Here is a 17,198-nt window from a genome sequence, read left to right on the forward strand (position 1 = left end):
CAATGGTGACCTCGTAACTATCCTTTTCATCAGATGGTTGTCTTGTTCTTTCGCTCTTATGCAAATTCTTGTAGACGCCATACTGCGTGAATTTTTTGATTGATTGTTGATTGATTGGTGCACAGTGGTCTTACTGACTTTCAATTTAGCACAAATTTTATGTTGCGATAATCCTTTACTATGTAAAGCAACAATTTGGTCTCTTTAAACTTCACTTAGTGACTTTTTCCGACCCATTTTCACAATTTTAGAAATTCGAAAAATTCCGTTCATAACCACTTCAAATGTCAGCTGTGTTGGAAAAGAGCGTTTAATTAGCTAGCAGATCTAAAACAATTTAAAAAATAATAAACATGATGCAATCACAAAAATAGGATAATGTAATATGATACAATACCGATAAATCTTTTTATTTTTATCGGTGGTCTTAAACTTTTGGTAGTGACATATATAATTCGTGATTATTAGTGGTAATAGGTAGTAATACGAGGGGCGTGCAATAAGTAATGCCCTTAATCCACTTCCAGTTGTCTGATCTAGCTGAAATTTTGCATGTACAATGATTTATCTCTACGGGTTATGTGGCAAATTACAGCTCTGAACTAATTATGGTTTCTGTTTTACAAGTGTTTGAACTGAGTCAGGTGTGAAATGGAGCCTGTTGAATGTCGAGCAGTGATCCGGTTTTGTATTTGAAAGGACGCACACCACAGGAGACTTTTGATGAAATAAAAGAAACTCATGGTGATAATGCCCCATCATATGACCTTGTAAAACGCTGGCATCATGAATTCAAACATGGCCGGAAGTCTGTGGAAAAAGCTCCCAGACCTGGTCGTCCTCCTTCTGCCATTGATGAGGCATCTGTCCGTCAAGTTGAGACTGCCATTTTGGAAGATCGGCGCATTACTATTCGCCAAATAGCCCAAGATGTCAAGATTAGTACAAGGTCTGTGGAAACTATCATTCATAACCATTTGCATATGCATAAGGTGTCTGCCAGGTGGATTCCCAGGTTGGTCACACCATTCCAGAAGCGAGAACGTGTCGAGTGCTCAAGGATGAATTTGGAGATGTGCCAAGAAGATGAGTCAAAGTTTTTCAAAAGACTGATTACACAGGATAAAACCTGGGTCCATCACTATGATCCAGAGACCAAAACCCAGTCAATGCAGTGGAAGCACTTGGACTCACCACCTTTAAAGAAGGCAAGAGTGCAGCCCTCTGCTGGCAAGGTCATGCTCACAGTCTTCTGGGACCAGGACGGAGTAGTGATGACAGATTTCCTGGCAGAGGGTACCACAATTACAGGAGCCTATTATGCTTCACTTCTGAGGAAATTAAGGGAAGCTATCAAAATCAAGAGGCAGGGCAAGATCAGCAAAGGTACCCTCCTCCTGCAGGAGAACGCTCCGGTTCACAACTCTCATGTCGCCAGATCAGAAGCACGGGCATGTGTTTATGAAATCCTTCCCCATCCTCCCTACTCTCCTGACCTTGCACCCTCTAACTTTCACCTCTTTCCAGCCATGGAGTTTTTTTTTAAAGGAAAGCGTTTCCCAGATGATGCAGCCTTGATTTCTGAAGTCACGTCGTGGTTGGAAGATCAACCTGGGGTGTTCTACAAAAACGGTCTACAGAGTTGCATCAAACGATGGGAGAAATGCATAACTCTGGGTGGTTCCTATGTAGAGAACGACTAATAACTGTGCCAAGTTTCGTTTCTCTACTGCCATGGGAAGTGGGTCAGGGGCATTACTTATTGCACGCCCCTCGTAAATAGTTATATATAATAAGTAATGAGATATGGTCGTCTTCAAATCCAACGTACTTAAGTTCTTTGATGAGCCGTTCCTCCTAAATAATCCAATTTACCAAATTTACACTACTAATGATTACTATGATATTGTCCTATTGAATACTGTACACTCTTTAACACTTATCAAGGTCCAGAGGCCACTAGAGGATAAGTGGTGACTTCTATATATAAAATAAAAGATTGTGTGTGTACATCTAGGCCCCTAAAATTCATACTAGGATTGTCCGCGTAAAGTAACTTCTGGGGGCTGAAGGTTCAATCCTCAGTGAATGCGACATTCAAAATACAATTGCGAATTTACTTCTATCACAGCTGATAGTCTTGTCGATTAAATAAATGGTTCTGTTTGATATTCCGTGCACATTCCAGAGTTTGACAAGATATACCTGAAAAAAGTTTAGAGGTTACATCGACCGAAACGTTGTGAAAAATAACACCCAAGACGAGAAAAGTAGCCCGAAGAATCTAAATAATATGAAGAAATCTTACCAGTTACTCGTACATCTACTCAACTCCGACACCCCACTTAACTACTTAAGTCTACAGAAAGACTTATTCAAAAAATTCTCTGGAGGTATCCTCAGCTTTATTTTTTATTTCCTTAAGAATCTGTCCAAAAAAGAATCACTTGTTTTAACAGTAAAGGTTTCAAAACAAACGAAGCTTACAGCGCATATACATACGCTAATCCAAAGAAAAAATTGTTCAATAAACAATTAAAAACAAATAAAAGTTAAGCGAATATTGTGCGAAAAAAAAAAAAACTGCTGAAGATTGGAATAATAAATAAAATATAAAAATGTTTCTATCGGCTGATCAAACGCCTGAAAATATGCTTAGAAATAAGAGACGTTTCAATTTATTTTCGAATTCAAACGACTGGGGTCGATCGAATACCTATATAAATAAAGGTAGCAGTTTTACCAAAAATATTGTCTACGTAACCTCAAATAGATAGTTGTTATAACCATCATCAGATCCAAAAATGTGTCCTGAATTACCATTGGGGGTTTTGGGAGGAGGGGGGAATCCTTTAATTGTGAATACTTCCGCATTAACTCTAAACCGCAGTGATAGTACTTGTCAGGGCCTCATTATTGTATCGATACTGTTGACGTTGATTCTTTTTTTTTTTTTTCTGGCATGCTTTTCATCCGGAAAAAGGGCTGCTCAGGGGCCAAAATTGAATTGCTACTTGGAGAGTCTTCGGGTTTTTATGTTTGTCAATTGTTTGACGACTGCGCATACGCGAATCGTTCACATGATAGCTTCCTTACGTTAAGAATAAGTAGGTTTGAAAACACTTTTTAAATAACGTGTCAAGCTGGCCTAATGGTTATCGTACTTGGCTGACTGTACATAGGTTTTGATTTCAATTTCAGCTCGAATTTTTTTTTTTTACTTACAAGACGTGAATTGTTTAGAAAAAAAACAATAATCGCATGCACATGTCTCAGTTTCTTTGTCTTTTTCTTTGTTTTTTTGTTGTTGTTGTTGTTGTTTTAAGGAATTTAATGTTATGCATAATACCGAGCAACGCCGGGTACATCTGCTAGTATTCAATATTCTACAACTGGTCAGAATTAGAATTTTTGTTTGTTTATGTTTTAAGGAAATGTTTTCTTGTTTTGTTGGTGTTTTCACTCGAGCAAAATAGTTTTTTTATCTTTTATCTGTTCCTTTTTCCCCCTTTTTTTTTTTTTTAAATTCATTTTTATTCATTCTTTTTTTTTTAAGAAATAACTTTTATTTCCTTCTTTTTTCCTTCCTTTTTTAGCATTTTTCTTTTCATATATTATCTTTCTTTCTTTACTTTTTTTTTATCTCACCAATAAACTGAATCCACGCGTGTCTTTTGCTAGAAATCAAATTTTTAAAAGGTAAAGAGTCAATACTTGACGCAAAAGAGTTAGGGTTAGAGATGAATGAGGTGCCACCAAGTCGTCTCAATGCTGCAGAGATGACACGAGGAAATGATGGGAGGTATTTTGCACAGCACCTTAATAACATAAATGTAACGGGGTACAAGTCGAATAGAACGAAATAGTTTCACAGTTGATGCTTCTCTAGGGCGCCGGCATTTATTTTATCTATTTATTTTTTAACAAAATTATACTCGAACTCTTCGACCGATTTACATATTTATGGGGAAAATGATACATAAACGACAGCCATTCTATTTTCATACGGCATAATCACGTTGACACACCGGTTACCGTCAGATCACCGAAGTTATGCAACGTTGAGCCTGGTCTTTACTAAAATGGGTGACCAGTGGGAATTCCAGGGGCTGTATGTAGAAGGACGTTGACACCTCCTTGAAAGAGTTGCAAAACCTAATGTCGTCATCTCTCTTAACGGGGATATATATATGCGACTGGGGACCACTTGTGAATTTCATATTCTGTTGGAACATCCTCTTTCGGAGCAAGCCGGTTAAACCTCAAATAGTTAGTGACGTTTCACACACACACACACACACACACACACAATTTTGGTGTATCCAAATAGTTTTCATATTGAAATTTCTAATAACTTTACTTCATTTTATATAATATATATATATATATATATATATATATATATATATATATATATAGTGATGATCATATTTATTGGCACGGTAAAATAAAAGTTAAATTTTGTCTAATAAATTCTAAAAAAGGGATTAAATTAAAGAAAATAACAAAGTATATTATGTATTTTTAACTGGCCTTTCCGATGCAGCAATCGGATTTTAGAAAAAATAAATAACAAAGGAACAACAAACATAATTGCAAAAAACCTTTGTTCAAAATTATTGGCACGATTTATTTAATAATCAATTGTATAGCCTTTGGCCTTGATTACCTTCCTCAGTCGCTTTTCATAGTTTACAACCAAGTTGTTGCACTCTTCAGTAGTAATTTTAGCCCACTCTTCCTGACAATAATCCTCCAATTGAATAAGATTCTTAGGCTTCCTTTGCATTACCCTCAATTTTAATGTTCTCCATAAATTTTCAATTGGATTAAGGTCTGGGCTTTGTGATGGCCACTCCAAAACATTAATATGATTGTCCTCAAGCCATTTCTTAGTCAGTTTAGCCGAATGCTTTGGGTCATTATCTTGCATGAACCACCAACGACGACCAAGTGAGAGCTCTTTAGCAGAGTCTTTCAGGTTTTCATCCAATATTTTAACATAATCTTCCTTTTTTTATGCTACCTGTGACCTTAACAAGTCGCCCTGGTCCAGAGGCAGCAAAGGATCCCCAAAACATCAAACTGCCTCCACCGTGCTTCACTGTGGGTATGGTGTTCTTAGGCAGGAAAGCTTCGCCAGATTTTCTGTAAATATAAGACACTTTATTATGGCCAAATAACTCTATTTTCGTTTCGTCAGTCCATAGAACACGTTTCCAGAATGCAACATCTTTATCAATATGACGTTTTGCAAAGGCTAGCCTTGCTTTCAGGTGCATAGGCTTCAATAAGGGGGTCTTTCTCGGACGACATGCTTTTAAACCAGCTCTCTTGAAACCTCTACCAACTGTATGTCGAGATACATTCACTCCAGAGGTGCTCTGTTCATCAACAATCTCCCCAACAGAGATCCTTGGGTTTTGTTTTACTTGTCGAACAATTTTCCGTTCATCTCTTGGGGAAAGAATCCTTTTTCTCCCTCTACCCTCTAAACTCATAACGTGGCCTTGCGATTTGAACTTGTTTATTATGGCTCTAACAGTGGATTTGGGAAGGTTTAGCTTCTTTGAAATCTTATCATAGCCCTCCCCATTGGTATGGCATGCTACAATAAGCTTCCTGACGTCTTCGCTGTGTTCCTTAGTTTTAACCATGGCGATTGAAAATTATAATTTAGTCACTTATAATAGTTTAAATAAATCGCTATCTAAAAATTATCTGAAAAAAATTATTCACTGAATTAGCGTTAAGCAAGCATAATATGGCTATAAAAAAGTTCAGAAAGCACGTAAACCGGAAATTGATTGATATTATACTGATACTAAAAGAAAAACAAAGCCGTGCCAATAATTTTGAACAAGGGTTTTTTGCAATTATGTTTGTTGTTCCTTTGTTATTTATTTTTTTCTAAAATCCGATTGCTGCATCGGAAAGGCCAGTTAAAAATACATAATATACTTTGTTATTTTCTTTAATTTAATCCCTTTTTTAGAATTTATTAGACAAAATTTAACTTTTATTTTACCGTGCCAATAAATATGATCATCACTGTATATATATATGAAAGTGTCTGTGTGTGTACATTTCCCTACGCAATAACTCTGTCAATTTTAAATCTACAGACTCGAAATTTGATATACAGGGTACTGAGATTTGGAAAAACCGATGTGATCGGTTTTCGGCCAGAAATTTGGTGATTAAGGGGGTCAAATTTCAACGATTTGACCTTGAGAACTCTACCAAACTCCTCCGACAATTTGAGGTATAAACACTTGAAATTTTAGATATAGGTTCCTTGGACATGGATCTAACTTAATAACTTGATTTGAGCCCAAAACAATAAATTTTAAGGGGTCATAATAGGGGTCAAATTTTAAAAAATTGACGGCTTTTTTTTTTTTTTTTTTGCTCAACATACACCTACAAATACCCGGGCAACGCCGAGCACCCATGCTAGTATACATATATATATAAGGCCTAACGTGGCTAACAGATCTCTGGTAAAAATCCAGGGTCCGATGCCCTCTGGTCATCTCGCCTTTGTGTTTGGCAAGCAAACCTGTGTTAAGCTCAGTACCGCATAATTAACAGAGTGAGGGTGACACAGTTGCTTTTAAGTATGTGCAATCGCCATTTCTTTGCATGTTGTGAGCCAAAGATTCACTGACTTAACATGCAAGCTGCTCTCGGTGTTGAGATAAAGGTCTGAATTCTTGCAAGTATAATTAATAATTGCAGACTAGGCAATCCTGAGGTATGATCTACGTGAGCTCTGTGCAAGAGTTTAACTCACTTAGCAACAACAAAAATATTTTTTACTATGCACGTTTATATTTTCACTTCCTTTATGTAATTATTTTAATTAAAATAAATTCCAAGTAACAGGTCCAATAACATTAGGCTTTTTAACAGAAGTTTAAGATTAAAATATCTTTTTAATTATAACATCTAATAAAAAAATAAATTTTGTGGCAATTCTTAAAATGCCTCTTTCATTTATCTGATTCTCACTATTGCAAAGTTAGATAAAAGGTCAGTTTATAGTGAGGGAATCTAAGTCCTCCAAAAGGAGGGTACTTTGGGTGGATGCAAAATTTGCTGTGATCGGATCTATGACATTATTCGGTGAGGGCGCCTCAGGCGACCAGCAATAGACCAATTCCCCCTCTCCAAAAGGAGAGTATAACACCTGGGAACATGGTCTTATAGGATAAAAAAATTCTATACTCTCTAATATGTCAGAAGGCCTGTGCCATCGTAAATATATTCGATATATTTTAACAGATTTTAACATGAAATAAAATTTAAAAAAATAAGTGATCCAGGTTTTTTTTATCCAGAAATTAACAAACGCACAATTATAATTCTATTCATTCTTTATGAAAGCAGAATACTCTTTTTATTTCTCGAATTTGAATATTCGAAGATAAGCAACGTTGAGCCTGGTTAGTACGAGATTTGGGAATTCTAGGCACCCTATGTGCTCTTCGCTCATCTCGGCATTTGTTTCCAGTCGTCCTGTACATAAACTTCACTTGCCACTATTTAACAATGTCGACTTGCACACTTCTTGCCACAAAAATTCACGTGCAGGCAGCCCTTCGTGGGTATCCATAGTCTGTAAAAGATTATTAATTTTATTTGAACAGTGATTTGGGTAACAGTAAGATCATTTCCGACCGAGAGCGTTTTATTTCTTCCAACTGCATCTATTCTAATAGAACGTAAAATGGAAACTGTAGATAAAACAAGCTGAAAATAAATTTTGTTTTGTTCTAATACAATATTATCTTTCCTACTTTATTCTGCCTGTGACTGTAAAACGGTTATTTTCTTTTTAAAATTGAAAATGATATGATCTATCAGGGTTTGAAACATGCTATGGAACTTAAACCATTTTTACGTTTATATCTCTTAAAAGAGGTTATGATTTTGGTCAAGTTTGTCGTTTGTGTACAGCATAACATCCACATCACTTGACCAATCGTCGTCAAATTTGTTCAAAATATCGGTAATGGTATTAGAACTGATTAAATTTTGAGATATCTTGGGCAAAGTCATGGAAAAGATGCAAGTCCCAATTCGGTTCTGTTCATCATAGAGACTGACTATTTGGCCTTGCGTCTTGTTTTACTTTGACCTTGACAAATTTGATCATAGTTGAAATTTTTCAAATTCCAATTTTCTTTTAATTTGATGTATGGCTCTGATGCTGTGAGATATCAGTACAAATTTCAGCCTGATCAGATAAATGATTAAGTTATCAACGTTTCCATAGCATAATTTCAGAAATGCTCCATGTGGTACAAAGAATAAAGAATAAGGATCTGATTAGACTTTGATCTTTTTTTTTTTTTTATTCAATTTTCACCCCAAACAAAACACAATGCCACTTTGAAGTAGGGGGCTACTATCGGAGACATAAGTTGCAGGGATATTATGAAGGGAGATGGGCAGCAAGATGTCTGTTCACATTACACTTAAACTTTTGCATGTCAGTACAGTTGGGAAAGCAGAATCCCGGAAAGGAGTTCAAAAGTCTAGCATTTCTAGGGAAGAAACTATTGGAGTAAAAGGCTTTCTTACACCTAAGGATCTCTGTGTAGGGGTGGAATTTAGCTGGTTATCGGGTTTGTCGAAGGGGTACAAGTGCTTGTAGTTTGTCAGAGCATTCACCATTAAAATACTTGTAGAACTGGCAGAGAGATGCAACATCTCGTCGATGGAACAGAGACTGAAGCTTAGATGACAGTTTAGGACCTATCAGGATGGCGACTCTCTTTTGAACTTTGTCCAAGACTAGACTAGTAGCAGATGCACTAGCCCAAATGTAACAACGGTGCTCCATACATGGACGAATGGTGGTTTTATAGAGGTACAGGATACTTTCAGGCATAAGTAACTTTCTAGCACGGTAGAGAGAGCCCACCTTCTCCACAGTACAGTGAAGACACTTCTCAACCTATATACTCAACAAATTTTTGATCTACAGGCTTGAAATTCGGTATATAGGTTATTCAGACACGTGGAAAACTTTTAATCGGTTTTCATCGGGAACAAAGGAGTGCTAAGGGGTCAAACTTAGCAAACTGATACTTGGGGGTCATCGGAGTTTTACGGTTTGTCAACTGTTTCACAACTGCACAAGCGCGGTTGAGAAACATGACAGTTTTGTTAAGAATAATATTTTTTTAAAACATTTTTTAAATGTCGTGGTGTAATTGATTCAACGTCTTTAGTTTTTGATTTTGATCTCGGCTCAAGTATTTTTTTAAAACTTACAATAAGTGAACTGTTTGGAAAAAATACAATACTCGCCTGCACATGCCTTAATTTCTGTATTAATTAAAATATAATATTGTGTATTTTATGACCAGGCAACGCTGGGCAGCCTGCTAGTTATAATATAAAATGTATATTTTATTTAGTATTATTTCTTTTGCTTGGGGGTTGGTGGAGATTTGCATTCTACCGAGTAGAATTTTTCTTTTCAGGTGATTATCTAATAATCACATGACACTCAAAAATGCTAACAATAAACATTTCCTTTTTCTTTTTTTTTTTCTTTTCTTTTTTTTCAGACAAACCTACAATCAAAATGCCCAACGAAAAGGTCCGAAGGTCAATATGCAAGCAGCTAAAAAAGATCAAAACCAGATGATGAATGTCACCCCTCAGCAATATCACAGCAGTCCCCGGATGCAACCGGCCACGCCAGCCACTCCTGTTACACAAGGTTCTGGCTCTGGAGTATTTATCCATGGACAATACAATTCACCCCTTGGATTATACTCTTCCGATACTGCAACAGAGGAACTTTCGCAACAATCAGGCGGTATTATTACAAATGTTGGCGGGTAAGTTATCTACAGTGCTTATTCTTCAAAATTCCACGTTCCTATATCTAATGGTTAATTCAATTTGTACTGTTCCCCGAGAGATGGCACATTATATAATACACGAATATCGTTGGATTTCATTCATTACCAGTGATATATGGCATGGTTGGTCTTATGGTTATATATATATATATATATATATATATATATATATATATATATGTATATATATATTTCTGTGGAAATATATTTTCTTATAATATATACCAATCCTTATTTAAGAAGCTCAATGTAATTACAGAGTAATATAGTGAATGAATGACAAATGACTATATTCCAAAGTTCATGATGTTGACCATCTTGTAATTTATTCCTTTAATTCAGTTGACATTTACAATTCTTGACAGTATCTGTTTCGTAGCACAAAATCAATCACTTAATTATTATATCAACCAGTGAATTTATTATGCCCTTAACTCATCACAAGATATAGCAACAATCAATCCGTCAAAAGGAAATAAAGTGCGTTTTGACATGATTAAAATCCGAAAATTGGAAGAGAAGCTGTAAATTATGTTTCTATTACGCCATTTTGAAGTCATATATATATATATATATATATATATATATATATATATATATATATGATATGAGTGACTCCACCTTATCGGGGCGAATAGTACTCCTCCTGAGAGTCCAACACTTAAATTCCTCAGCCTGACATTCTCAGACAACACAGATTGGAGTAAATACATAGAAGATATTACCAAATCTGCCGCAAAGAAAATGAACTCAAACAAAACTAGAAAACTTATCACATTTGCTAATATCCTATATCTCTATAAAGACACCATTTGCCCAGATCTGGGCTAGTGCATCAACCACTAGTCTCTTCCTCATGCACAGGGTGCAAAAAAAGTTTCTAACCTAATAGGATCCACACTGTCTACCAAACTCGAGCCCCTGTCGCATCACCACCGCGTTGAGTTCCTGTGTTTATTTAATAGTGTAATTTCTAATGATATGATTGGAATAAGTACAGAGAAGATCCTGCTAAGTTTTCCATAAAGAAGGTAGGCTCCCTCTACCGAACTAGAAAACTTCTCACACCTATCAGTATCCGATATATCTATAAAATCACAATTGGCTCTTGGATTGAGCATTGTTGCTGGTGAAACAATCCTTACTTTCTTCCTCTTAAACAGGATGCAAAAAGAATGTCTCACCTAATAGGTTTCGCATGGTTTGCTAAGTTCCAATTCCGCATTTTTTTTTTTTTTAATAAGCATTCACCATTAACAATTATAAGAAACCTTGTCAGGGCGAATAGCACCCTCCCTGAGAGTTCAACATGTAAAACTCCTCAGCCTGACTTTCTTAGGTAACATGAATTGGAGTAAATACATAGAAGATATTGCCAAGTCTGCTGCAAAGAAGGTAAGCTCCATCTACAAAAATAGAAAACTTCAAATTCGCCAGTTTACTATATCTCTATAAAGACACCATTTACCACATCTGAACTGGTGCTCTAATCACTAGTCTTTTGCTCATGAACAGAGTGAAAAACAAAAATTACAACTTGATAGATATTGCACTGTCTGTAAAGTTTCAGCCTCTTTTGCATTTCTACAATGTCCATCCGTTAAGCATCCAAGAATTTCCACGAAATGTGCTCTTATTAGACTTGTATCACTTTTAACGAAAATATCCCCCACCCAACCAGCAGCAAAATCCTACCCCTTCATTGTAGAGCTCGCTAGATGCTGCAACATTTTTACTCTAATATTTTTTTTTTGTGTGCCACTTGTCTTGGAATTCGCCAGCTACTCTCCCGACCATACTTAAACACAGAGATTCAAATGCAATATAAACGTCTTGCTTCTCAACTCCCCATCCTGGTTGTCTATGAATATGATCTCTATTATAACTTTTTCAGTGGCAATATGCCTTGTTTATGTGAAAAAAGATAAAAAAGAAAAAGGATTTGACAATTAATCAGAATTCAATTTAATTAAAACAAAAATACAGAAAAATCTTTATCATGTACGAAAATATCATATTCCAAAATTCATGTAAATTGATCGAGTAGTTTTGTTTTCATAATGAATTTTTTTACGATTTTTAGCGATTAATAGTATACTGTATCTACTATAAGACTAACTCTAAAATCTCGGTAGTTCGAATTGAATTGTCTTTATTAAATATGACGGATCAAGACAAAGCCTTTTCGCTTCATGATAAAATTTGATTTTATTAGTTTAAAAAAAATACTTGATCAATTTACGTGATTTTGGGAAAATGACATTTCCCTTTCGTGACGTATATCAAAGATTTTCCTGTATTTTTTAAATTTTTTAATTGGGTTGAATTCTGGACATGCGCCAATGAGTTTTTTTTTTTTATTATTTTTAACACTATTTGAAGAACACAATCATTTCTCTTGAAGAGGCTGATTTCATTGTATTCAAATCGTCTCGTATTTGTACTTACCTTCTCTTTGTACCTTTTTTCTTAACGACAGTGACTTAATTCTTTTTCATTTTTTTCTCATCTTTATTTCTCTTGGATCGAGTTACCTTTCACCGTTCATGGCGACGACAGCTGTTGCTGCTGCTGCTACTTCCGGATGCCAAGTTCTTACTCCTATTTATTTATTTCTGTTTGGTTGACTTGGATGGAACTCATCTGTTTGGGATCAAGTTACATATCGGTAGAATGACCAAATTGGATTCGCCTTTTCTTAGATAATAATGACAAGTGATTATTTCATAATAATCTGTCTCGCCATTTGCATTACAAATCATCACAGCACGATTTCTTGCGAGGTTCGCGATTCTTTTTCAAAACCTGCACGAAAAAGTCGCAAAAATAATAATGATAAAAGCATTCCTACTTAATTTATTACCCATGCTTCGCCATATTTAATTATTTATCGGACGAGCAAAAATATGCAACATCTGGTTGCATGCTTTAGTCTACCCTTAACCCACCCCGCCAAAGAAAGTAAACCATGTGAGAATGCTATCATAAAGATACACTACTCCATCGAAAGAGTAGGTAATGCCTGCGATGAAGGTATTACGACAAACGAATAAATATTACTCCCTCCCCAGTTGAAGATAATTTTTGGGATGATGTTCTCATCATAACAGAACAGGGAGGAAGATAATGCTTGAGAGATTGTTTTCATAACAAAACAGATACTACACTATCTCTGTCCGAGATAATAACTCGGAGAATGATATCAATAATCGAAATAATCTGATGAAACAAAGGAACAGACAATTTTGACCAAAGTTAACACCTTACACAGCTTAATATCACAAGTGCATTTGAGAAGTGTTATTACCACACAAGCCGAAAGGTTCGACATGTAAAATCTACAGTAGGTTCTTTGATATGACAGGGCACGTTTAAAATGAATGTTTCTCTTTAGAGCAGAATTGAAGTATGATACTTGACTTTTGCATTTTAAACTTTAATTCAAGCCATTATATATATATATATATATATATATAGGTATTTAACTATTATAGTAAAAATAATAATTATGTGTATATATATATATATATATATATATATATATATATATATATATAAAGTTAATAAAATCAACAGTGCAATGTAAACTACGATCTATTGTGAACTAAGTAACTGCGAGCAGCATGTGTGCTTTCTCTTGGTGCACCGCGATGGATCCCCAACTAGAGCAAGCAATGAATCGATTTGATTAAAAAAATGGCCGCTTTCACCGATTTGGATGACAATAATATGGGAGTGTGAAACATTTGTCGATCATCATTCAATTCCAGGCAACGCCAGCTCACTCTGCTAGTAGTAAACTAAATTGAGTATTAACAGGTGGTCCAATTAATAGAAGTGATAGTATAACTTCAGTTTCATACAGACATATACCGAATCTCCATTAATAATAGATGTAGTTGGTTTGCCGTCACTTAAAGTTAACGTATTATTGATGCTAATATATTAAAAGAATACACTTAAAGAATAAAGAAGCGTTTTCCTTCTTCGGTACAGTTTTTTTATAAGCTCACAAATAAACGGAAAACGAACTTAATTTGTGTTTGGAAATGTAATATTCTGACAAAAGAAACCTTATATGATTGTTGGTCGCCATATTTGGGGAGAGCAATTATAAATTTTTAAGTTAATACAATTATGAGATCATTTCTCGTATATTGTGCATGTCTGATTCTTGATTATCTCTTAACTTCGTTAATGCGATTACGTGTGGTTTTACAAAGGTTTTGATTAAGGAGGAGGCTTGTCACTCACACCTAGGGTTAGTGATATTGTAAATATGTTTACTATCTTTTCAGTATGAACTTAACCGAAGTTAAGCAATCATTTCTGACGGTATTTTGCTTTTTGTGTATCGATTAGGCAGCTTTAATTAAAATTCAATTTTTCATGCTTATGCACTTACTGTACCGCGCTTTTTTTCTTTTCTTTTTTTTTTTTTTTTTTTTTTTTTTTTTTTTTTTTTGTTAATGGTATTTTCAAGTTAAACTCAAGTCTTACAATATATTTTTTTATTATTAAATTGTTAGGTGAAAGTACAGAAAAGTTACAAAACACTATCCTTTTCCCATGTTAAGAATGGCTTTCTAATCGACGAGAGTATCACACATCCTGACGGTTATCTCTAAATAGTCTCATGCACAGGACAATGTAGGTGAAGCTAGGGCGGTAGCACTTGATTTAACAATAATCCTTTGACAAGGTCTTCTGATGAAAATTAATATAATCAGATCCTTCCTAGCCAAAATAAAAATACAGGTTGTTCTTGATGGCGGTACAGCTAAACCTGACATTAATGCGTGTGTACCCCAGTGGTCGAATCTGAAATATTTTATCATTTTTCGAAAATATCAAAATTTTTACAATATTTTTCTCTTTATTTTGTACAAAATAATTTGTTCGGAAGTAATACCGAAGTCTATTTGATTGTAGACAATAAACGACCATATATTAAAAAAAAAAAAAAAATCGCACACTTACACCAGAGATGTGGTCCCTTCTGTAAGTATCTGATTTCAATAATGAATTCTAGAAGCCGTTACTTAATGATCCCTTTATTAGTTTTCATTTTATTTATCGATTTTTGTTGTAGACGTCTTTTTCTTGGAACTGTATTTGAGATGTTATTATTCCGACTAGATTGGCAATGCGCATGTGCTAACAAAACGTTTAAGCAACAATTAAAATCCAGAGTGTGAGACGCGAAAATTCATTATTATCGAATCTGTATTATTCAAACTGTTATTCCCATCTTGGTAACTATTTTTCGGTCGATGAAGCTGATGAACAAATCACGAATCGGATGCATCTTTTTTCGAACTCTGGCACGTATATGGAATTTCGAACTGAACCCTTCATTTATCCATGGAGGTAGATTGTTTTCGTTTCATCAGCCATGAAAAACGTGCAAGCGTTAATTATTTTTTTATCTTTGGTTTGTATCGCCTGCAGTGATGATTAAATTTTCAATTTCCAGAAGATTGCCATTTAGAACTGATTGTCATTCAACGCCTTATCCATTGCGTTATGGGTCCATAGACGGTTTTAGTATGGGCGTTGGAAGCTTTAAATGTGTTAAATGTGTGATATCCCTATTTATTGCTATGTATTATTAATATTGGTGTGTATGACACGAAGTTGCGGCAGGTGGATCACCTAAAACACTTCGTAGCTGGAATTGATTCATTCCTAATGAGCGAAATATATACTCGTATTCGAGTTCTGCCAACGACGACGATAATTAGTATTATTTCTATATGTAAAACGTTCAGTTCAAAATTCTATATGGATTCCCGAGTTTGAAAAAAATGCACATGGAGAAGGTTCTGAATTTTTTACATGAAGATTGATTATTCGTATTATTTGGATTCTTCTGTCCTACCGCAAGGACCTGTGGCATAATGGATAAAGTGCTTGGTAAAATCCAGTTGAAAATATTACATTATTTTTGAGGTTCAATCTTCAGTGCGGGCGACACCCAAAATACAACTGCGAATTATTTAGGACTTCTATTCAGTCATGGTTGATGGAAAGAGAACATGCTACTCACGTGGATTAAATAAAGAGTTCCGTTCGAAATTCCGCGATGATTCCAGAGTTCGACAGGAAGAGTTCAGAATTTCACAAGATACACCTGAAGAAAGTTACATCGACCGAAACGTTGTGAAAATGGCACTCAAGATAAGAGCAGTATTCTGAAGAATTCAAATAATACGAGCACCTGAAGAAGATCGTAGATTGAATCGGTCGAAACTTCGTGTCTTGGTTATTTGGACATGCTAATTCTGCTTCTTTTGTATTAAAAAATAATTTTGCTTTTCTTTTGATTGTTGTTTTATCCCTCATTTATTTATACAAATTACAAAAATATTTTCCTTTATTCATTTTTTTATATTTTCTTTTTTTAATGTTATTGACTTTTTTGTTTTGTAATGTTGTTTGTTGGGGTTTTTTACTAATTATTTTTTCCTTTCCAACTTTTTTCTTCCTTCGTTTTTGATTTACTTTTGTGTAAATTAAGATCGGACAGTCTCAAGATTTCCGGAGGACAGAGCTACGATCCATGCAGGTTTGTTTTTACATTTGAAAGCCGAGGCGGCGACTAATTAGTAGTGGCTCTTAATGGCCGGATAGCCGCATGCACTCTTTTCGCATTTCAACTTATGCAAATGCATATGTGTCTTCTGATCATCTCCATCTCTCTCTCTCTCTCTCTCTCTCTCTCTCTCTCTCTCTCATTCTTGCATGCACTTTCTCCTTCCTTATCCCTCTTTTATTCTTTCTCTATCTTTTTTCTATTTCTTGCGCTTTTTCCTTTTCCTCTGGCTATCTTTCTCCCCCGTTCTTTCCGCCCTCTCTTTATATCTCTGTTCGTCCCTGCCTCTCTCTCAAAATGGAATGGCGCAATGACATGGCTTCCAGACAGTAAACAAAACTCTGCTTCTGATAAAGACAAATGCTTTTGGAAACGGACGTTTTCGAACAGTTCAGGATCATAAGTTTTCACCCTCCCTCCCCTGTTTCCAAATACCCAGTACAAACCGAAGTGTTAAATCTTGAAACTAAACCAGAAAAGCTGAAACTCTTCAGATAAAATCTGTCGATATGCAATAAAAAGACGACTCTCAACTCCAACATAGTGGCACCAATATTGGGATATACCACAGAAAATGGCCGCTGGAGATAGGAGAGGATGGAAAGCTCGAAGAGAGATACCACCATCCCTATAGTAAGGCAATAGAGAGTACTGGAATATTGATGTCTTATTGTAACTCGATTCATTTCATCCTTAAATGCATTTCGTCAGCCATTTTT

General features: G+C 35.3%; 1 protein-coding gene across 23 annotated transcripts in view; it reads left to right on the plus strand.

The window, feature by feature from the left end:
- LOC145293860 (uncharacterized) overlaps positions 1-17,198 on the plus strand; it is a 337,198-nt gene that overhangs the window by 250,552 nt on the left and 69,448 nt on the right. For 15 of the 23 annotated variants that reach the window (XM_080140571.1, XM_080140581.1, XM_080140587.1 and 12 more), the window contains exons 5-6: positions 9,585-9,860; positions 16,405-16,452. In XM_080140571.1, coding sequence (XP_079996697.1) covers positions 9,585-9,860; positions 16,405-16,452 — 324 coding nt within the window. The remainder of the gene's footprint in view (positions 1-9,584; positions 9,861-16,404; positions 16,453-17,198) is intronic. The other 8 variants (XM_080140573.1, XM_080140576.1, XM_080140584.1 and 5 more) reach the window with 1 other exon arrangement.

Source organism: Euprymna scolopes, chromosome 15 (assembly GCF_053919585.1).
Source record: "Euprymna scolopes isolate OS-2025 chromosome 15, ASM5391958v1, whole genome shotgun sequence".
In the NCBI taxonomy this organism is placed as follows: domain Eukaryota; kingdom Metazoa; phylum Mollusca; class Cephalopoda; order Sepiida; family Sepiolidae; genus Euprymna; species Euprymna scolopes.